This window comes from Drosophila hydei, unplaced genomic scaffold, assembly GCF_003285905.1.
Source record: "Drosophila hydei strain 15085-1641.00,03,60 unplaced genomic scaffold, DhydRS2 tig00000140-arrow-arrow-pilon, whole genome shotgun sequence".
Taxonomy (NCBI): Eukaryota; Metazoa; Arthropoda; class Insecta; order Diptera; family Drosophilidae; genus Drosophila; species Drosophila hydei.
In genome coordinates, this window is record NW_022045675.1 from 14,757 (window position 1) to 37,899 (window position 23,143).

Here is a 23,143-nt window from a genome sequence, read left to right on the forward strand (position 1 = left end):
ATTGTTTCTGACGTCATTTGCTTAAATTCAATTTGAAATCAAACTCTTTCTCAGCCGGCCCGATGTGTCTGACGTTGCTCTTAGCAGTTGAGTCTGACTGACATGACCCAGTCGATTGGCAGCAAAAGTGTTTCGTCATGCTGCTGCTGCTGCTGCTGCTGCTTTCAGTGACTCTATCAAATGGCACAGTCGAAGATGGTTTCTTTTTTATTCAACTTCTTACAACTCGGCTAACTTAACTTGGCTTCAATTTATTCTTTTGCCATTCATTTGGATGCCGCTTCGTATCCTTTTTTATTATTGATTCAATTTTACGTTTTCGTTTCTTTTTTGTGGATGTCATGCCAAGTGATCCATCTTAATTCGTAAAACATTCGTCATCAGTTTTCGGCAACTCTATTGTGTAAGTCGATTTTTTGGTTGAGTTTTTCATTGTTTGTGCATTTTAATTTGTCAGCGCCATGCGCAAAACGTGTTGCATAGAGTCGGGCGCATGGGCAGCTGTACATGTGAGCTGATCGATGACAACACTATTTGCCAGGATATGCACTGCATGATGGATGGATGTGGCCGGGCTGGGATTGGTTTGGTTTGCTTGGCTTCTTCTCTGGGGTGGCATAATGGACTTCAATTTAAATTGAAAGTATGCCGCCCTTAAGACGCGAGAATATTTAATTTTATTACTTTATTTATGAGATTGAAATTTTCTTTGGGATATAATATGATATATGTAAAATAAATATGAATATAAATATGATGTATTTATGTATCACTTGTATGTGCGGTCAATAACAAATATTTTATAATTAATAAAAATATATAAAAATTCAAACCTTTAAGAGAAACGTTGACAGATTCTCCGAAAGTAAATTTAAAGCTTGTTCTTTAAGTTATTAAACATTTATATTCCTGCCAGTCAAGTTGAAAAATATTTCATAAATATTCAATATAAATAAATAGATATATCCTCTTTTACACTGGCAGCTGTTATACTGTCTTAACTAATGGAGTTCGATTGTTAAGCAATTTAAATTTTAATATAATCATATACATTTTCCAATTTTCATGAATACATAATTATAGCTGAAATTTATCAGACACAATCTCTAATAGTAAATCTGTGTTTTGCTTGGGCCTTTGGCTTCATAGTCTTATCTATTTGTTCAGATGCCAGACGCAATGAGTGCTCGTAATTCGTGTTGCGAATAACCCTAAGACATGAGGATGCAACCCTTTGCTATGGTAAATATAAAAAAGAGGAATGTCAAACGCGGTTTAGTGATACGTCATCGTGATTTGGCAAATTTGACAGCTGATAACAGATATAGCAAAAGTGTGGAGGGTAGCTGGGGGATGAGACAACCCCTTGCGGCACATTTTCGCATACATTATCTAAAATTTATACAATATTTGTTTGATTTAACTCATTCACTTTTTCAATAGATTGCCTGCTAACAGAAGCTGAGATTACTGAGATGATATGCAGGAATTTAAGGCAAGCAACAACTGAAACAACAGCAACAACAACATCAATTACAACACTTTGGCATAAACACAATTCGAAGTCGTTTCTTGTGCGTGTCACGCGCAGATTTCTCATGCAGTCGCAAATCGAACTGCCAAATTGTTGTTGATATGTTGTGCGTGTGTAACAGTTGTACAAATTGAATGGATGCGCAGAGCATCAGCAGCAGCAGCAGCAGCAGCTCTGCTCCTCTGTCATCTGTATACAAAATAACCAAAAATTGAATTATCAGTGGTTAGTGCATCAAGCTTAATTCGTTTTGGCGCTGTACGCGTGCGCACGCAATTTCATTTGCGAGCTCCCCTGCCCTCCAGCCATGCAGACCCCACGCGGGGGCTTAAACACAAGCAACTGACATAATCATGAAATATAGACACGCAGTCATTTTCTATATATCTTGTCAGCGGAGTTCAGCTGGACTTGAGAACAAACATTGCCTTAGTGCTGTACGCCTTCAGTTAGTTAGAAGATGACAGTGAAGAAGGCCTATAAAAGAAAATAGTGTAACAAGCGGAAGTGCATGTATTACATGTTCTCTTATGAAATACTTGAAGAAGGTTTATTGTATAGGGTTTTAATGTGGACGATTATATAACAAAAGGAGTGACGAAAGGACTGAAATTTAAAACTGAGTAGTCTAAGATATTCAGCAAGGTTTCTATATTTTTCAAATGATTTTCGAACAGTTCTTTAAGAAATCAGCAATTATTACTTAAATAAAATAAAACCATCTGTATATTTAGTAAATCGTTTGATCTTGAGACAGCCAGTAATCGAAATAAATACTAAACGTTGAGCTTGTTTACGTCTATTTTATCAAATATTTATTTAGTTCTTGTGTCAAATGGATAGAGGTTGGCAGTAGGAATACTAAAACATATAGATTTCTTCTGTATCAGACACCTGTAAGCATTGTGAAAGAGTCTCCACATATTTCAAAATGCTTATAAATAGTTTACAAATCTTAGAAAAATAGAAAAAAATTAGTTCAATAAATGTTTAGCTGCGTAGATCACTTTTTGCTAGAGAGATTTCTTAGTTTTTAAACATATTCATAAGAATTTAATCAATAATTAAGAATATATATATATATATATATTATGGAGAACTTATTAACTAAAAATGATTGCAATTCAATAAATAAAATAAATTTAATAATACTTTTGGCCAATTAAATATTAGAAGTATTCACTCATAGATTTGACCCCAGCCAATGTCAGAAACTATTTTCTTGCATTTTGTATGTGAATTTGTAGATAGCTCTCGCATTGGAAAATATTGGCACACTAAGTTTATAGATGTTTACAATTGAAATGGAAATGCCACGAGCTCACAGCCTAGCAGGGGAATTTTTACGACTGTTTATTTGTGCATCTAAACATTTTGAATGGGGAATCATAAGTCCTGCTAGTGTGGCCGGATACCCCAAAAGCGTAGACGTTCCACGCACGCTGGGTGGTAGACATCGTTGTAAAACATTTTGATTATAATGATATACTGCAAAGTATTTTTTGAATTATTGCATGGCGCACAGTGTGTAATAAAATCTCTGGCAGACTCGATACCAATTCCGATCCCGATCCCGCACCGATGGATGGCTGTATGTAGTTTTTATTGTTTTCTTTTTCCCTTGATTTAATTAAGACCAGGCAAAGCGTGCCGCCAGCGTCGTTGTTGGCCATTTACTTGGCATTTATTTGTTTGTTTTAGGCGCGTCGTCATCAGCATCAGCAACAGCATCAGCATCAGTCTGCCTCCTTTATCCATTATAGCCAGCCCCCATTCTGTCCAGTCTTTCAGTCTTTTGCAGCCAGCTAGTCGCTCTTAATCTCCAACAGTTTCACACGTTGTATCCATCCATCCATCCATCCGTCCGGCCGTCCATACGTACATGTTTTGTTTCGTTTTTAGTGTGGCAATTAAAAGTTTGAAAATGTTTACGTTCATTCATTGGTGACCGCAAGACTAAAGGAAATCGTTTTCCTCTGTTTGTCTACAACTTTAAAGTGCACGCACATACATATAAACATTTGCTAATTTCTAAATTTAATTTAGAGCCAACTGGAGATATTTTATTGCAATTTCTAGTACTATAAAATTTCTTTGATGCCCAACTGTTTGGCACGGTATTCACACAATGATATCTCTCCAAGATATACAGGTAAGAGCAGTCTACACGTGATTGCCCAACAAGTGAATACTCTGTATTCAGCTTTGAGCTGTGATTAAATATATAAGAGGTAGCAGGCGACATATGTGAGCTCATAAAATATATATGTTTTGATTTCGAATGATAGCATATAAATATTAAAATTGAACATGGAAAGCTGGCATTGTTGCTAAGAGTTTATATATTATTTCGTTATATTTTTCCATTATATCGAAATATGGATATAAATATTTTTCAGCTTAAAGTCTCTGTTTATATTTTTATCGTTCTTTGAATATTTTTGCTCACGAGCATATATATCTGATGGATCCATAAATGACAAATTTAAATGTAAACAATTTCTTTTATCACAATTATTTGGCATCAATGTCGAAGGAAATTCGATTGAAATCGCAACAATTTTCACTTTGCATGGCAAGGGGTACAGGGTATCTCGCCTTATTGGACACTCTCGTACAGAGCACTCCTACTTGTTTATTTATACGTAAGCTATTAAACGCCACACACACGTTTCTTCATTAATTCCACGTGTTTATTTGTTTAAAATAACCTTTTATGACGCAGTGGCGCTACAACTTATTATGGTCGTTACACACATGGTGGTACACACCCTCACACACACGCACACACACGCACACTAACGTACATTTGTTATGGTAAAATGAGTGCGAGTTGGCAAAGGCGACTCTAGAACTGTGTATTACATGGTTAGCTATCCACATCATAGAGAAACGCATCGCCGCCGACAGCTAATTGAATTTAATTGGCGCGAAAAATCTGAACAAAAATAAACAAAACTTTTAGTTTTTAACACACTTTTTCTTTCTCTCTCTCTCTTTGTTGTTGTTGCAAAATTGTTGGACCTGTTTGTTTCATTTACCAACTTTAATTCGCCTACTATTTATGACAAATTTATTTGACGCGTTTCATGCACAGTGAATATATTTCACGCCTGATCGAACCAATGCTTAACTAATTAAGCGGCATCGTGCTGCGTCTTGAGTTAAATATAACTGCATTTCATAGCAGAAGTTAATAAAATTTCATGAAATTTAGGAACTGGAACTGGTCAAGTTTTACGATATTCAATTCAATTTTTTTTCAGCTTTTCAGGTAACTATCAGTTAACATTTAAGCATGAAATGCATTTGCACTTGTATTAAAAATAGTATTTAAATATTTTTATAATTAAGACAAAAATAAATGCCATAAAACTAATTTTTAATTTTTTAATTTTTTAATTTTTTAATTTTTTTTAAATTATAATAAATTGACTAAGATTTTTGGTTTTTCTGTATTTTCAACAAATCTTAGGCATTAAAATCGTAGCTAGCGTCTGAACATGATCAGTGAGATGTAAGCCCCGTAACCTTCTACAGTTATGTAATAAAGATCTTCTTTTATTTCCCATCTTAGCTCATTCCAAGTGAGTGAAGTGCAGAAATTCAAAAGCAGCAGCTATAACAATGAATATACAGAATAATAATGACCCGGCAGCCACGAGCTGGGTGTTAAAAATCTATAAACTGAAGACTGAAGAGCTCTGGGCAGAATGCTTGAAAGAGTTTGGCGCCAGTTGGCGATTTGCGATCGACATTTGGTACTTGGCTTAAATCACGTTGTGTGACAACCCGCTGACAATTGAATGCAGCTCAAACGGTGGTTTGTTAAATATGAAGTCGATTAACGATGCTAAGAAAGAAAGATAAACATGTGTCTCGGACCAACAGGTCCATAAAATCGCGTGATTTATTTCAAATTAACATAGCAATAAAACAACTGAGTCAAAAAGGTTAAACCTTAACAATAATCAAGGCATAAAAACCTTACGAATTCATTTATGCCAAATATTTGGCAGAAGTTTATGGCAATTTTACTCATAAGTATAGATGTCTTTATAAAGTGAGCAACTTGGCCACATTCAACTTATTTATAAATATATTTAATAAAATATTTGGGACCATCATTGAGCAGAAAATTTGAATATATTTCTAAGCTGTTTGATTAAACGTTATGTAATAATCTTAAAATTCATTTAGTTGTCAAGTTGTTGCCTTGAATAATATCAAAATAATTACATTAGTCAATATACAAAATTAGCTTGCTTCACAGAATCTTGATTAAAGAATCATGCAGCTAATAAATATAATCTCTTATTTTTTCAGATTATTCTCAATTGAAAGTATTTAGCAAAAAGCAAAAAACTCCTGCAAAATGAATACAAAAAGTTCTCTAAGCCTGGCGACAGCGCTGCAGCTAATAATATCAGTGGTATCTGAGTTTTCGCAAATTGACCAAATCCTGACTTTAAGCAACGTACATGCATGCATGCATTTCTTATCGCCCTCGTGGACATCTTCGACTAACCAAAACAATACAACGCGCAATCAGCGACACTTCATCGGCCACCGCAAACAACAACAACAAAAAAATCACAAAACAAAAGGACACAGAGCGTAATGAGGGCGAAAATATCTTTATTTAAAGAGGTAGAGACCCAGGCTGGCGACTGTGAGCCTTCCACAGAAGGCAGCAGTAGCAGCAGCAGCAGCAGCCGCAGCAGCTCGGCGAGCAACCGGCATGGGGAAGCATACATAGGCAACATATTTGTCATTCGCATGGGGCGCAGGCTGCCAATAATCGCAAAGCAAATATCATGCAGAGGTCTTGTTGCGCCACTACCGCCAATGTGCCTTAATTAGATAAGGCGACAAGCTACCGAGGGGGCTGCAATCTGGCATCGGGCGTCGGGCGTCGGGAGTTGGGAATCGGTAGTTGGAGCCAAGCTATGAACAGCAGACACGATCTTTCCTTCGATGGCATATAGCAGCAACCTGGCATCTGAGACTGTAAAGTTGGCCACAGATTTTGCTAAACAATGCCATGTTTACAACTTGTAGGCTCTGTTGTTGCTTTTCCATTTTTTCTCTCGTATGCCGAAGATACTTTTCAGCCCTAACTAAGGACCTATTTCACTGTGTGTGCATGTGTGTGAGCTTCATCAAGATCTGGCCAGTAGCCGCCACGATCAATTGCCACTAAATGCATATTTTGCATTCTGCCAGGGCATTGCGCCAATTGCGAATAATTTTATAGTTTCGTTGCGCTAAATGAGAACACGATTTCAACATCAATTCAATAATTGACTAGAAACTTTATGCAACTGATAACTGCCGATATATATGTCTGAATGTAAGGGCACAGATTGAAGATGATCGAAGCCCAATGAGTCGAATCTGAAAACATTTTGTTTGACTGCAGCCAACAATTGATGCTCTGTCAATTTATAAGCAGAGCGAGATTAATAATAATCTCATAAGCTGTAGACATTATTCTCGTGCAATGCATTAACTTATTGTCACGGCAACAATAACTTAATTTAGTTGTTTAAATTCGTGTCGTTGTCAGCTGAAATCGAAACTGTTCATCGATCAGCAATCGATTTCTCTCACACAGTATTAGCTGGTGTCCAACTGCGGAGTTGGGCTTCTGTAAGTAGACAAAAGCGAAAAGCCAGCCAATGGCTTGCCCCAACAAGGCTTGCCAGCAGAAACGAGTGCGCGTATAGAGCTTGTAAAGCGTTTTGCCAATTATACAAGAAGCTTAGTCAAGTGTGCCTGACTAGCGTATATCATGTACCTGTGCCCAGCTGTTGTTCCTATGTGCTCGCAGAACAGCATACACATCTTTGGGCATTCGATACAGGGTATAACAATTGCCAAGCCGCGCCGGCGCAAGCAGAGTCGCGGCATGTGCCGAAATCTCTGTAAATCTCAACGGCATAGCAAGCTGTAGCAAAGGGAACGACGAAAAAACCATTCGAGCAAGATCGAAGCAAGGCGAAAAAGATAAAGGCGTTTCACTGCTGGGTGCCATCGAAATCCAAAGCGCAGAAAGACAATTTAACCCAGATCCCCGATCCCCGATGCCCGATGCCCGATGCCCGTTCGAGACCGAGTCCAAATACAATGCTATAACATAAAAGCAGTAGTTGTGCCCAGAGGCTAATGAAATAATTTGCGGCGCATTTTAGTTTACAACTTTGTAATTAATTAGTAAAGAGAACTGACAGACGGCTGGCCTCGGTAGCCAGCGACACAATTTGCAATTCGATCATTTGGTAAAACGGCTACTTGATATGTTTATATATGCAGCAGCATTAGAGTAGTCGGTACTTGATGGCGCGCAGCATGGGGAAGCGATCACCGGTACACTGACCTCGGAAGTCATCCTGTGTCAGGTCGAACAAGGCAATGCCACCGAGATTCTTGGAGCGCACGTACTGTGCCTTGCTGGCAGCTGTGTCTGGATCATCGTAGCTGGTCCACAGCCCATAGAGGCCGTTCTCATCAGCGGCGCGATAGGCGTAGCTGCCATAGCGCTTGGTGGGATCTGGCACACGTTTGATGGGAGCAGCGTGACCTTTGGCATTCACATTGCTAGGATTGGGCAGCAGTTGACATATCTCAGCCCAGTTCAGGAGTCCTTCTGTCTTGGTTTGTGGACCCGCATGGGCTGGACCATCAGCGGGCAGAACAGGCTGTCCACTGGTGCCAGAATCTGCTGTTAACTTCCAGGCACGTCCATAACTGGCAACACCAATGTTCAGTTTGCTCGCCGGCACACGTTGCAGCAGCCAATGCTCCATCTGAAAGTTGACATTGTAATGGGGCAGGCGATTCTGTCCGAAAGCCTCGTAAAGCGGAGCCGAGAAGTCCGCCTCTTCGGGATTGCGAGCGGGCGTCACAAAGTCGAATGTGGCGAGGTTAATAAAGTCAACGCTGCCAGCGATAACAGGTGCATCGAAATACCCTGTAGATGTGAAGTAGATGAAATGAGCTGAGACGTGGATCAGAAAGCCTAACAAACTTACAGCTGGAGTTAACGTTGGGTAGAACCGTAAGACTGAGCAGTAGATCGTTGGCCTTCAGTGCACTATTCAGATCCTTTATCAAATTGGTCATCTGTCCCTTGTGCGCTTCAGCATTGGGGTCCACAATGAAGTCTCCGGTGAAAAACTTCTTAAAGCTTTTCCAGGCCATGCCGGCATCGGAGTGATGCTTTCGCGGCTTATTGCGTGGCAGCTGGAAGGCCAGATCCAGGCCATCGAAATTGAAGCGACGGACGACATCTCTAGCCGAGTTGATAAAGCGTGTTTGGGCCTGGGCGCCAGCCTCCAGCAGCCTAACATATTTATCATCTTCCAGATCACGATCACCGCCTACACTTAACAGAAATTTAATATATGGATATTTGTCCTTAAGTGCCGTTATTTGGGCAAAATGACGACGCTCAAAGTCGAGCGGTTGATTTAGACTTTTCATTTCATAGGTGTCTGGATTGATGCCAGCATAGCCATATATCACGTGAGTGCAAAACTGCAGTGCCAGCTCCATATCGGTGAGTGTGAACTGAGCGAGGCCTAACAGAGAGAGAGAGAGCGAGCAACCCGAAGATAGCGATATGTGGAGAGCAGCTTCTAATAAGTGTATGTATATGCATACCTTGTCGCTCATAACCAGCCGAGTCGTAATAGCAAATGAGATGTGGAGCAGCCGCAGCGTTCGACGGCAGCTCTGAGAGCAGCAGAGTCAACGCTGCTAGTCCGAGCCACAGAGAGCGCATTGTTGTAGAGTTGGAGAGCGGCACAGAGCAAAGGCGAGAGCAACAGATGTGTGGACAGGGGGAGGCAGATCACAATTAAATACGTCCGCACGGAACGAGACACAAGACGCGACTAAATTCAAATGACAACGGAAATCGCATCCAAGCGAGCTTTGCCGTAGACCGAGTGGGTCGAACAATAGGCGCTATATTATCAAAAAATTTCTCTGGAATTGTTTGTGTTGTGTGTACAGTGAAAAATGAATATATGACGTTGGGTTCAATGAGATCACTCTGTTCGGGTAATTTACAAAACTTAATATTTGCCTCACAAGCTGAAAGCTTTCAAAAAATATAATAAAAAATAATAAAGAGTTTCGCGATAAGCGCCAACAAATTTTGTTGATTATTTAAATGTATAAAAATATTTAGTTAGTGAGTCGCAAAGTTAGTTTAAGCTGAAGTAAAAATAAAAACAAACTGACAAGTTGAGAGTATTCATCATCTGTTTATTATGTGATGACGCCTTCATATATGTGTACAGTTAAATTTACAAGCGATATTTAATGGATCGCAATATTGGGTATTTGTCACTAGTGCACTGTCCACGAAAATCGTCGTAGCTTAGGTCGAACAGAGCTATGCCACCCAGATTATTGGCACGCACATAGGCTGCTTTGTTGGAAGCGGCATCGGGATCATCGTAACTAATCCACAGACCCTCAGTTACGGCGCCATCAACGGCACGGTATGCGTAGACACCATAACGCTTCGATGGATCACTCACGCGTCGCAACGGCGAATCATTTCCCTTTAGATATTGATTCTGAGCATTGGAGAGCTTGGAGCAGATCTCTGGATAGCTAAGCAGGCCAGCCTTCTGGGATTGCAAGCCTTCCGGATTGGGTCCCTCGGTGTGCGGCACAACAGGCGTACCTTCCAGGCCGGACTCGCTCGACAGCTTCCAGGCATTTCCATAGCTGGCCACACCTAAGTTAAGCTTGCTGGCGGGGAAGCCTTGTTGCAGCCAGTATTTAACCTGGAAATCGACATTGTAATGTGGCAGACGGTTTTGCCCAGTCAATTCGTAGAGTGGAGCAGTATAATCCGCCTCTTCGGGATTGCGAGCGGGTGTTAGAAAGTCAAATGCAGCCAAATTGACAAAGTCAGCGAGCCCGTTTAACGAAGGTATATCGAAGTACCCTATAAAATATCGAATGTTCAAGCAATTTCATTAACAAATTACTCTTGATACTCACAAGTCGAGTTGACATTGGGCAGCACCGTCAAACTGAGCAGAAATCCATCATTGCGCAGCGAGTTCTTCACATCACGCACGAACGCTGTGAACTGCTCTTTGTGCAGGGCCGCATTTTCGTCAACTATGAAATCGCCTGTGAAGAGCTTCTTGAAGCTCTTCCACACCGAGCCCAGTTCACCGTGCACCTTTCGGGGCTTGTTGCGCGGAAACTGATATGCCAGATCCAAGCCATCGAAGCCGTAGTTCTTCACCAGCGAATAGGCTGATTGGATGAACGCCGTCTGTCGCACCTTCTCTCCTTCGAGCAGCTCAATGTATTTGTTTGGGTGTTCCACATCGATGTCATGATCACCACCCACGCTAAGCAGAACTTTAAGGTGTGGAAACTTTCGTTTGAAAGCAGTTACTTCCGAAAATTGATGTTTATAGATGTCTAAGTTTTCATTCAAGCTGTACGCTTGATAGTTGTCACCGCGAATGCCCAGATATCCGTAAACCAAATGCGAACAGAACTGCAAAGCGATCTCCAAGTCCGGATTTAAGAGCTTGCCCAAGCCTGCAATGAGAATAGGATTTCGATAAAAGTAAGTATGAGTAATATTTTTTTATCTATCAGGAAACATTTGTCGGCATGCGGTGAGGGTATTTCATAGCAGAACACTCCCTGCCAAAATAATTTTACTTGTTTATAATTAGACTTTAGCTTACATATTATTCGAGACCCGAAGCTTGACTTGAAATGTGAATCACTTCTTCCCGTAAGTTGTACTCGGAACAAACTTGTTTATATTCCTTCAATATCTCGTAATAAATATGGTCTGAACAAGCTGAACATATAGAAGTCATGCGTAGTTTTATTGATGGAATACTCTGCCCAGTTCTCAGAAATGGTACAAATTGGAGCTGTGTACTTTTTGCATATGAAACTCTGAAATCTCTCGCTTTTAATAGAAATAAATATATATAGATCGAGTGATAGTCGGGTATATTATATATATATATATATATATATATATATATATATATATATATATATATATATATATATATAATATATATATATATATATGTTGTAATATAAAGTTTAAGCAGCTGTTTAGTCTACCAGGTCAGTTGATTCGATTTGAATTACTTAAGTAAGAATGACATTTGCCAGAAAAACAATACAATTTTCCCATTGTCCACTCTATATGCGATAAGTGTCCACTGTGAACTCAATTAAGAGCAAGCGTTCAACAACAACAAAAATCTTGTTGAATTTATACTTGGAGATGTTTATTATTCACTTAATGGGAAAAACAGTTGTCCAAGAGAAATGAAAAATGAAAAGAAATAAATAAATAAACATAGTTATATGATATGTGAGTATGATATAGAATTTATTTGAATACAATTTTTGTTTATTTTGAAAAGTTTTTAATATTTGAAACAGTTTTAATTATTATTTTCAAAGATTGTTTTCAATTCAGGCTCTACAGTTGCTCTCTACGGTTTTCGGTTTTCATAAATCTACTATATTTTGATTGCTTTAATTTTGTTCCACTGTTCATAGCTGCGTCACAATGTTAGTCACTTGTTGGGTCTCCAACGGAGAAATGTTGCTGGGGCAGTTGTCGCGTTGGACTCGCAGCGAGTTGTACACTCAGCTTTTGATTTCGAGCGCGTGGATTTTGTGTAAGACGCGTAGCTGCTGTGTTTTTTTGAATAACTGTCATGAGTGGATTACGATTTTATATATTTTTTTTTTTTTTTTTTTTTTTTTGTAAGCGAAGGAATGTCACTCTTCATGGGCGCGCTCACTGTGCGTTTGCCTCAGTAGAGCAAATTTTCGTTTTTATTTCTTTATTTTGTTGCAGCTTATTGTCTTAGACTCTATAGCGCATTTAGCTCTAAACCTTAACTAATGGGAGGGCAGATATGCCAATTATTCTGCACTTGTAGCTACTATCTTAATTAGTTCTAATATTGTCTAGAGGATGCAATCTCTTCAGTCTTCGCCTATTGTTGTTTATAGCCAGGTTGCTTGCGAGATGGTTAGGATGCGCTGCAAGTCTGTCCGCGTATCTTGAACTGTGTCGCCCAATGAGTTCAGCAACTGTGGGAATTGCTAAATCCCTATGTAAGACTGAGTTTCTTACAAACCAGCTGGCTCCAGTCCATCTGCGTAGTGCTTTATTCTGCAGGGTCTGAATTTTGTTCCTTGTAGTCTTCGCCGAGGAGCCCCATAGAGAGATACCATATACGAAGGTTGGGACAACTATTGCCTTGTAGATGGCGGCCTTGCTGCTGTAAGACAACTTGCTTGAAGCTCTCAGCATCCAGTCGAGGGTTTTTAGCTTGCTTTTGCATTTTGAGGTTACTTGACTTATGTGCGCTTTAAAAGTCAGCCTTCTGTCAAGAGTGATACCAAGGTACTTTACTTTTGAGGCTTTGGGAATAGTGGGCCCCAATGCAACGCTTGGGCAATCTCCTCTTCTAGTGGCGAAGGTAGTATGTACAGACTTTTGTGCATTAATGGTGATACACCACCGTTTTGCCCAGCGTCCGAAAGAGTCCAGATATTTTTGTAGTGAGTCTGAAGCTTCTTGCGCAGATACGTGACGTGATAAGATGGCGGTGTCATCTGCATAGGTCGCTATGAGTACTGCATCTGTACTTCCTATATTTGGCTCGGGAGTTGGCATATCTCCTGTGAATAAAGTATAAAGTGTTGGGCCTAGAACACTACCCTGTGGTACTCCAGCCATAATTGGTCTAGTCAAGGATACTGTTTGCCCCCTTGACACTTGGAAGGTTCTTCCAATAAGGTATGAGGATAGCAACGCGAAAAATGGGGCTGGAAGGGTGGTCCTCACTTTCTGCAGCAGTCCCAGGTGCCAAACTCGATCAAACGCCTGTTTGATGTCTAAAAAGACGGCAGAGCAGTACATCTTTTCTTCAAAGGCTCCAAGGATATGGTGCACAACTCTGTGAACCTGTTCCGGTGTTCCATGCTGTCTCCTGAAGCCAAACTGATGGTTTGGAATGGCCTCCTGGCGTCCCAGATGTGTCAGTACTCGTTCCAGAAATATTCTTTCGAATATTTTGGAGAGTACTGGCAACAGGCTAATTGGTCTGTACGACTCAATTTCTCCCACGGGTTTGCCAGGCTTAGGAATCATCACAATCACGGCGCGCTTCCAGCAGGCTGGAAAGTGCCGGATGCGGAGCATGGCGTTGTACACCATAGTTATGTAGTCTATGGTGGAGTCAGGCAGTGCTCTAAGGACTCTGCCGTTTATTAGATCATATCCAGGGGATTTTTTTGCCTTCACTCTTCTGATGTGTTCAAGAACCTCTTCTTTTGTACATCCAGTTATCTGGTCTTCAGCTGGGAGGGGCGAGAGAACGATGTCTTCTGTTGCTTCGATTTCTGAGGCCTCTGCGGTAATCACCGGCGTGAATTGGTCTTGAAGGTGGTTTGCAAAAGCCTCAGCTTGAGCTTCGTCTCCAATGTGCCAGGAACCAGAAATGCTCCGAATGGGATGACGTCGTATTGGCTGCCGTTTGAGCTTTCTTGTAAATTTCCATAATTGAAACTCTGCGTCAGTGGGCGATTCAGCTCGTACCAGCGCATCGCTGATACACCTCTTTTGAAGCAGGGCGAGAGCAGCTTTAAGATGCCTCGTGGCTTCGTTGTACATGGATTTGGCATCAGGCGTGCGTAATCTTAACCAGCGTCTCCTGGCCCATCTTTTGTGTATTAGTAGGTGTTGGGCCTCCAAGGTGAGGGGGATGTTGTACGGAGACTGTTGTCTTGTTTGGCAAGATGGTGGGGCGGCTTGGTGCGCAGCTTTGACTATTTCTTCCTGCAGTTTGTTTGCTGCGTAGTCCACGTCTTCAGGAGTGTTAAGTTCCATTTCTATGTGCAAAGAGTAATGGAGCTCGCGCCTAAAGACTCCTAAATCTGATCCTGCTGGCAGTAGTTGTTTCCTAATGGGCAAGGGCTGTGGCTGCGCGTGGATTGTGACTATTAGTGGCAGGTGGTCAGAGGATAGGTCCAAGGATTCTTCAATGGTCAATTGCCGGTCACAGATGCCTTTGTAGACAGCGAAGTCGATTGCCGAGGGCCTGTGTCCATTAATTGGGTAACGGGTGGGGGCTCCAGTCGCCAATATGCTGAATTGTAAGTTTTGAATCGCCTCAAATATGACTTCTCCGCGACGATTCGCACTATTGCTTCCCCAAAATGGGTGCCATCCATTCCAGTCGCCGCCGATGAGGGTCTTATTCAACCTTTGGCCTAGAACCTGTTCCATGTGATGATCACACAGACCAGTGTTTGGCGGAAGATAAATTGACGCAACTTCGATCGCTCCAATAGACGTAGGCAGGGTGATGGCTGAGACCTGCATTGTTGCGTTGCAAATTGGCAGTAAAGGTGTATGCGGTATTGTTGCTCGTATGAGGATTGAGGATCCACCAAAGCAGTTTGCTCCTTCACCATGAGCCTGATAGTGTTCGTATCCGAAAATTTGTGTAGTGGGGCACTCATGAGTTTCTGTTATTAACATTATATCTATGTTTTCTTGTGAGAGAAACGCAGCCAGTTCCTGAGTCTTGTTTCTCAGGCCATTGGCGTTCCAGATACCCACACGTAAAGCCATTATTTGTAGGCAAGCTTGGTTATGATGGCCATTAAACTGTTTAGCATGGTTGCTTGTTGGGATTGTACTTCTCGCATCGCTTTGAGCTCGGCATTAATTGCGTCAAACTGACGTTGTTGTTGCTGAAGCATTTCAGTGAACAAAGTGTCACTTGTGGTATTCTTATTTGACGGTCCACCTCTAGCGGCCTGTGCGTAAGAAACACCACTAATAGGCGTTGCAAAGCTCGTGGCTTGGGTAATGCTCCGGGGCCTTGTAATTTCGGAAGCAGTACTCGGACCCGTAGACGGTGTTTGTGTGGGACTCCTTTTTTGTGCTGGGGATTGCAATTTGCGCAACCGCTTGTATACTTGGCAGCCCTTATAGTTGGCTGGGTGCTGTAACTCACAGTGCACACAAGTTGGTGCCTGGTCCTTTTCGCGGGTGCAGTCTTTGGATGCGTGTTTCCCGGCGCAACGCACACATCTGGGAGCTTTGTGGCAGTAGCGTTGTGTGTGTCCAAATTCTTGACAGCGATGGCATTGTGTCAGGTCGTTGTATCTTCTTGGCAGTTCCACTGTGCAGCGTTGCCTGCAGACAACTCGAATGTCCAAAATTTCTTTGTTGTTGGGGGCCTGAGCCACGTCAACAAAAAATATATTTAGCGGTGTTTTGTCCATACGGCTCAGTGGGTTGTGCACATTTGTAATTGTGTGGCCTTTGGTTTCCAATTCCTTTTTAATTAGTGTTGTATCAGTGCTGGAGTGAAGCCCTTTGAACACGACTCTATATGGTTTGTCCTCCTTAAGCTGGTAGCAGTGGAACTCCAATTCCAGCTTAGTAAAGTGGTCTATAACTCTGCGATAGTCCTCACTGCATTGGGTTAATACACCTATGTTATTCTTCTTTGGCTTAATTACGTATGATTTAGCATCAATTACTTTATCTATTATCTGTTGAAGTAGGGCCACAGACTTGATGTTTGGACACCATATGGGGGGCGGACGAGGTTTCGGAGTAGTTTGCTGGTCGGTCAATACTGGGGCTTCTGGAGCTACAGGTGATTCGCTGTAGTCTTCATCTTCTTCTACGAGCAGTGAAAATCGATTTTCTGATATTAATGCTGCATTGCTGGTGCTTGGTTCGTCGAAGATGAGCCTTTTCTTGATGGTTTTTGGTGAATTTGGCTGTTTACGTTTCGTGTTTTTGTTGTTAGTGATGCCTTGCACGGAGGCGATATCTATTTTTGAGTTTATTGGCATGATGGAGGCTTGCCTATTTGCCATCACAACGTTAAGCTGGGCTTGCATTTCTGCATTTACCTTTACAGCTGTAGCGAGGTTATTGACATTAGATGTCATCGCGGATTGTGCTTTTGAGTGCAGGCGCACTCGCGCCAAGCGACGAAATTTCGTAAATTGCAATTAAAGCAATTGAGTTACGCGGAAGCAAGCGATAAGAAAACGCTGCGTGTGCGGTTTTTGTTGCTGTTGCGTTGAAGAATGCACCGCAAAGTTCTATTTTTAGAACTCTGCAGCAGTAGAGCTTAAGCGAAGGCTGTTCGAATTCACGTCTTTACAGGTCGAACGACTGATCGCGATTGTTATATATTTTGTTGTCGGTAAGTTTGTCAGCTAACCTTGCTCTCAATTGCTTGCCTTTAAATATTTTGCCAAATGCTGCGAAAACTACGCTTTGCGCTTTACAACATTGAGAGAACACACAAGTAAGGCAGAGCGCAGAGCGCAGAGCGCAGAACGTAGAGTGCAGAGCGCCACTCAACTGATAAGCCATTGACCTCTGGACTCAACTCAACTAACTGTCAGACTCTCGATACGCTTACGGTCTAGCTTGTTAATTAAGTAAAAATCCCATTCGTAACATATGCCAATATATTATGTATGCCAATATATTATATGTAAAGTGAAAAGTGAAGTGTGCCTCCTGGCAGTTTTTATTGCCTAATCAACATTTGTATTTTACATTATTGACGACAATCACAAATGCTCTTCAGCTTTACTGTTACGCGCGATTATGTATTTAATATACATAGATTAAAAGCAAATATATATAAACAGTGAGAGTCTATATAAATTGGAATATGCAAAATAGTTATCAATTGGCTGATAATTAAATTCATATAAATCAAATAAAAATTTAAATTCAATTAAGTATTTATAATTTTTGAAATTTTCATAAAACAACAAAAGCTCAAAAAGTGTCATAACTTCTAGAACAAGTTATTATTTTAATATTATTTATTTACAAAAAAGTTCTAACATGTGTTTCCACTAATAGTGAAAGTGTGAACTATACCTAATAAAATGACTTAACACGTCTTTCATATTTTGAATTATTTGTAGTTCGAATTTAAAGTCTAGCAGCGTGACAATATTGTCCAACGTTGACATTGAAATTTGAATTGATTTAGCTATTAAATATAAATGCGTGAATATGTTAGCTGGTGCTTTGAAGTCTTACCCTCGCGCGTATAGCTCGATGAATCATAGTAGCATACTAAGTTAGATGCTGCCGTTGTCACCGTAACAAGGTAGCCCGTTAAAAACGAAAGTAAATAGAACTGCTTCATGCTAGGCACTATACAAGAAAATACTTATTAGACAATATAGCACGACCGCAGCGATGTTTAAATGAAATCGAACTGAAGCTGAAATGGAAACCGAAAACGACAAGCGAGAAGTGAAGCTGTCGACAGACGATGACGACACCAAAAGCTTGCCTAGAGAGAAGCACACAACAGCAACGTTTGTTTACTGGCCGAGCTCGGAAATATAAAGAGAGCAAGTCGAGTATAAAACAAGTTTTATTTTTATTATTATTATTGTTTTACATGGGCTCTTAGAATAGTTTCATTGCGTAAGCAAAGTTATTGAGCCGATTCAGACGGCGAGGCCAGAAGTTGAAGCATTGAAACAAGTTAGCTGATTAGAATTAAAATTACGAAATTCGCTAAGAGAAAAGCAATAATCTAACCTAGAAAATATTTAACTGAACGCACAATCGGAAACTTCTGGCCCGTGCAAAGACCTCGAAAGTCGTCGTAGCTCAGATCGAACAAGGCCACGCCGCCGAGACCCTTGTTCTTGGCATATACGGCCTTAATGCCCGCAAAGTCGGGATCATCGTAGCTCACCCACAGGCCGTGTTCGCCCTGCTCATCAGCCGGACGCAGCGCATAGTTTCCATATTTCTGCGTAAGATCTGTGACTTTTCGCAGCGGTGCATTCGCACCTCGATAGATGGCCGTCTGATTTAGAGGTAGCTTTGAACAAATCTCCGGCCAGCTGAGCAAGCCTTCAGTGCTGCCAATTTGTAGCCCACCATCGCCTGTTCCCATGGTGCCCTGCACAACTGGAGCTCCACTCAGGCCGGAGTCCTTGGATAGGCGCCAAACACGGCCATAGGTGGCAATGCCCAGGTTTATTTTATGTGGCGGACACTGATGCTGCAACCAGTAGTTTAGCTGGAAGTCAATATTGAGATGAGGCAGCCGCTGCTGCTCATCCAGAAACATGATCGGAGCAGTGTAGTCTGCCTCCTCGGGATTGCGCAAGGGCGTATAGAAATCGAATGCTGCCAGATTAATAAAGTTCATCAAGGGATGTAGCTTTGGCACATCGAAGTACCCTGGAATAGAGAAATATTTTGCAATTCGGACTATCTTCAATTATATTTGGCAACTTACAAGTGGAGTTGACATTGGGCAGCACCGTCAATGTTAGCATCAAATTGGCACTTCGATAGGCTGCACTTAGGTGTCTTGCAAAGTCAGTGAACTGATCTTTGTGCTGATCCGCCAATGGATCGACAACAAAGTCCCCAGTAAATAGTTTCTTAAACTTTTTCCAGTAGCTGCCAATGGTTCCGTGCACTTTTCTCGGCTTGTTTTTGGGGAATTGAAATGCCAAATCCAAGCCATCGAAGCCATTTTTACGCAACAGCACCATGCTGCTATCGATAAAGTTCTGTTGTTCAGTGCGATTTGCTTCCAGCAATTCCAGATATTTGTTGGGATGCAGGTCATCCACATCTCGATCCCCGCCCACACTCAAGAGCACTTTTAGCTGGGGATATTTGGCACGCAGCTGAGTTATGTCCTTGAAGTGAAACATATCCAGATCGACATTCAAGCTAAACACCTCATGGGTGCCTGGCTTGAGGCCAACATAGCCGTAGACCAGGTGAGAGCAGAACTGCAGTGCCAGCTCCAAGCTGTTAGCGTCCAGCTTAGCTAAGCCCTGACGAAAATACGAAGTTGACTCGTAATAGCAAACGAGGCTCGCATTGCTATTTGCAATGCTCAGCACGCCCAACACGCCGAGCAATAATAATTTCATTTTAGACAATTCTTAGCGGTACGTGTTAACTGTCTGAATGTATAATTGAAACTGTCTCAAAGCGCTAATGCTCGTGAGTCAATGTCGGCTTATCTCAGCGCGTTGGCAGCTGACAATTGTTATAATGATGATGCCATTATCAGCGGTTTCGTATTGCGAAGCGGTTTCATAAGCTTGTGAGGAAAAAAAAACACATTTTAAAAATAATTCGCAGAATTGAGAATAGTAAACAATTTGTATTGACGCTTTTTGCGTAAAAACTTTAAAATGATATGTAAATAAATACATTGTCTATTTGACTTATGATTTCCAATACTTCCTTATTCAAACAGATATTTAATTAATGGTTTTTACTCACGTTATACTGGATTTCATATGATTATAATATTCTTGCTTGTCAATGAATGCATTCAAGAATTGATACAGATATTTATATATAACAATCATATTATATATATAAATTGTCTATATACAGTTATCACACATGCTTACGTTATACTAAGTATATTGGAAAGATTATATTATTGTTCAGACCTAAGTATTTTTCAATGTCTGTCAGCTAGTCTCTTCGATTGTCCCTCTATTGAAATGTGCTCTCGACTGATAATATTTAGTCTTAAGGCTTAAAACAGATGAAGCACTGTTTAATTGCTCTACAAATGGATCTATGTATTAGATAATATGTTTAAAAAATATTCTATGAAATATAAATAATTATCTGGGTAATAATTAAAATAAATCACATTTGAAAATTAGCTGAAAATTTAGTTAAATTGATATTTTAATACAATAAAAATTAGTTATCAAGCAGAATCTGGAATAGTTAAAGTGTAATACTAATCCTAAAGCTATTTGTATGCCAGCAGCGTACTCACAGAATATTTGATTGACTTTGTTAATGAACGTATCAAAATTCTTAACAAGTAAAATGACGATTTGAATGTATATAAACTATATTTTTTTATTCTATATATTGATTAAAAAGCTGCCAGAATACCGATCGTAAAGCAGTGAATTTGCAGTGTCTCGAGACTGAATGAGTAAACTTTTAAATAAGAGTAAAGCCATGATGCGCTGTCAGAGTACTCCATTTGTTGCATTCGGTCAAGTCGTGCTGCTTCTTGTGAAATAAGTTTAATAATGCATTGTTTATAACATAAGGAGCAGTACGACTTATTTGCTACATATCTGTAGCACAATTGTTCTTCGTTGTTTTCCATTGTTCGTGTATTTGGCTACATGAACTACTTTGTCATCGTTGCGCCTACTATTATCTAAGCTACACAATTATCAAGCTGTCTTAGACAAGGGAAATAAGACAACCTGCTGTGCTCTAAACGTGTGTGATAGATACAAGGCAGCTGACAGCTAAGACACAGGGCGAAGCACTTAAATCAAAAATTAATTGAAGCATTAAATACCCAAAGAAATACGTAAAAATATTTGTAGGCTTACTCTTAGCCGGGTCGCAATTACAACCGTCGGCAAATAAATAGCTGCATGAGTGTGCGTGCGTGTGTGCATGTATGTGTGCGAGAGTGATTCGCATGTGTCACAACCAATTATACAAAGGACATGCGAGCATTATCTGCTAGGGGCTGCAAAAGAATGCCATCCTCGTACGTACTACAGAGTAATCCTCGCACGCTGCTTAGCGTTGACAAGAGGCGTATCACAATGCGAGAGGCGTGCTGAGTGTGCACGGAGGCGCACAGTTAATCTGAAAAGAGCCCTGATTTCGAGTGTGTGCATGTATATATATATATATATATATATATATCTATCTATATATGTATATATGCGTTCTGTAGTGTGGCCCAATCGGTGTTAACATCTATGAGAATGTCTGTTATTGTTGTTTGATTAACATCAGCAAGAGCTGTGTGCAATCTATACCCAGTGCCAGTCCCAGTCCCAGTCTGCTCTTTCAGATTAAATATTTGTTTCGGCATTTTCGTATTGTGCACGAAAAATAGGTTAACCAAATAAATGAGAAATGTAATACTGGCAACACTGTCTACTATGCCTCCGGACGGCCATTGTACAGTACAAAAACCACAAATCTTTTACTCTCGCACACACGCGACTGCATGCAGCACTAATGGACCGCAGCTAGCGGAAGATATTCACTCTTGACATTGGCTCTAAACAAATATAATCCTATATGGGACTGGGCATTGGCAAATATATTATCAGTCAAACTATAGAAGAAATCATTGCGAAATAGTTATTATTGGGAAATTAGATACATATTTATGTATATATATTTATATTTATATTTATTTATGTGGATTGGTCTTTGCAGGCGCCCACAGAAGTCTACATTTCATTCCAATTTAAGTTCGTAATTAATAAATAAGAAATACAGTAAAGTACATTAAGTTCCTTGCCCGTTGTTTTCTTCAAATTTTGAAGCATTGTTTACCGCGCCTTGCTGGCCCGCTCCAGTTTGGCTTCTGTTCATATTACATTCTTTGTTTCTAGAGATACATCCCCTCTTGGCATAATTAAGTCCAATAATAATTTTAACAAATACCTTTGCCAATTTAGGGCCCCAGCCCACCTCGCAGCTTTCATAATTTCTATCTGCTTTGGCAGCAGGTGCACAAAGCCGCAAAGCATTTGCCTTTTTACCTATTTGTAATTAGAAAGCCAGGCAGCTTTGCTGCTGGTTTGTTGGTCTGTGCCTGGTCGCGGGGCTCACTTACAATGCAATATGAGACACAAAAGAGAATTTAATTTTCACAAAACAATTGCCGTGAGCAGCGCATAGCACGCCAAATGAAGAGTACAGCTCAATTGATGTGCATAATCAGTTTATCAGCTGAGTTTTCTTTCCTCCCGCTGTATCGTTTTTTTTTTTGAGGGTTGCTTCCACAGCAGATTCATCATTGTCAAATGTGGCTTGACATTTTTTAAGGTTGGATACTAAGAAAAAAACGCGAAAAAAATAAACTTTTTTGGGGGCTTTTGGGTTGGCCTCGTTAGTCCGGTGATATAATTAAAAATTTATAATGAATGTTATTTGCATTGGCCACAAAAAAGAAACAGCAACACGATGAGACGTCAAAATGTTTCTTAAAATTGACGCGCATTTGTGTGCAAATAAAATTAAAGCACTCCCACCCACTCGCCATCCACCTAGAATAGGGCAGAAGGCATATCAAATTTTCAGTCCAGGGTTCGTCAGTTCATCAGTCAGTCGATGAGATAAATGAGGAGGGTGTTAATGTACCATGCAAATATCAAAGGGACGTTTGAAAAATGAAATTAAAAATAACAGTCCTCTAGCTAAACAACTTCCTGGACACCAGACACTCTCTGCTCAAACAAAAAAAAGAAAATACAACTTTGAGTTTTCTTTTTTAACTAAATTCTCTTAACAAAGAATTCAGCTTAATCATTATCTCCTCAGCTCCATATAATTGAAGCTGGAGTTACCAAAAAATAAAAAAATTAATTGGAGACGTACATTTGAATATAATATAATAACAATATAATATCTCCAGAATTTTCATTCAATATAAATGTTCATGGTATAAAAGTGCTATTAGGCAACTAAACTATAGAACATTATCTAAGATATTTAACCTCTAATGT

General features: G+C 40.3%; 3 protein-coding genes across 3 annotated transcripts; all 3 read right to left on the reverse strand.

The window, feature by feature from the left end:
• Nucleotides 1-7,709: 7,709 nt before the first annotated feature.
• On the reverse strand, nt 7,710-9,633 carry LOC111594181 (chitinase-like protein Idgf3). The gene is made up of 3 exons (XM_023307363.2): nt 9,200-9,633; nt 8,569-9,117; nt 7,710-8,507 (listed from the first exon to the last, which is right to left on the reverse strand). Exons 1-3 carry the CDS (start codon nt 9,318-9,320, stop codon nt 7,855-7,857), a joined length of 1,323 nt encoding a protein of 440 aa, XP_023163131.1. The 5' UTR covers nt 9,321-9,633; the 3' UTR covers nt 7,710-7,854.
• A 170-nt stretch (nt 9,634-9,803) lies between these two features.
• Nucleotides 9,804-17,870, reverse strand: LOC111594177 (chitinase-like protein Idgf2). Its single transcript, XM_023307360.2, has 3 exons — nt 17,667-17,870; nt 10,559-11,116; nt 9,804-10,502 (listed from the first exon to the last, which is right to left on the reverse strand). Exons 1-3 carry the CDS (start codon nt 17,773-17,775, stop codon nt 9,850-9,852), a joined length of 1,320 nt encoding a protein of 439 aa, XP_023163128.2. The 5' UTR covers nt 17,776-17,870; the 3' UTR covers nt 9,804-9,849.
• Nucleotides 17,871-17,991: 121 nt separating this feature from the next.
• On the reverse strand, nt 17,992-19,603 carry LOC111594179 (chitinase-like protein Idgf1). The gene is made up of 2 exons (XM_023307361.2): nt 18,892-19,603; nt 17,992-18,833 (listed from the first exon to the last, which is right to left on the reverse strand). Exons 1-2 carry the CDS (start codon nt 19,541-19,543, stop codon nt 18,175-18,177), a joined length of 1,311 nt encoding a protein of 436 aa, XP_023163129.2. The 5' UTR covers nt 19,544-19,603; the 3' UTR covers nt 17,992-18,174.
• Between the last annotated feature and the right edge of the window lie 3,540 nt (nt 19,604-23,143).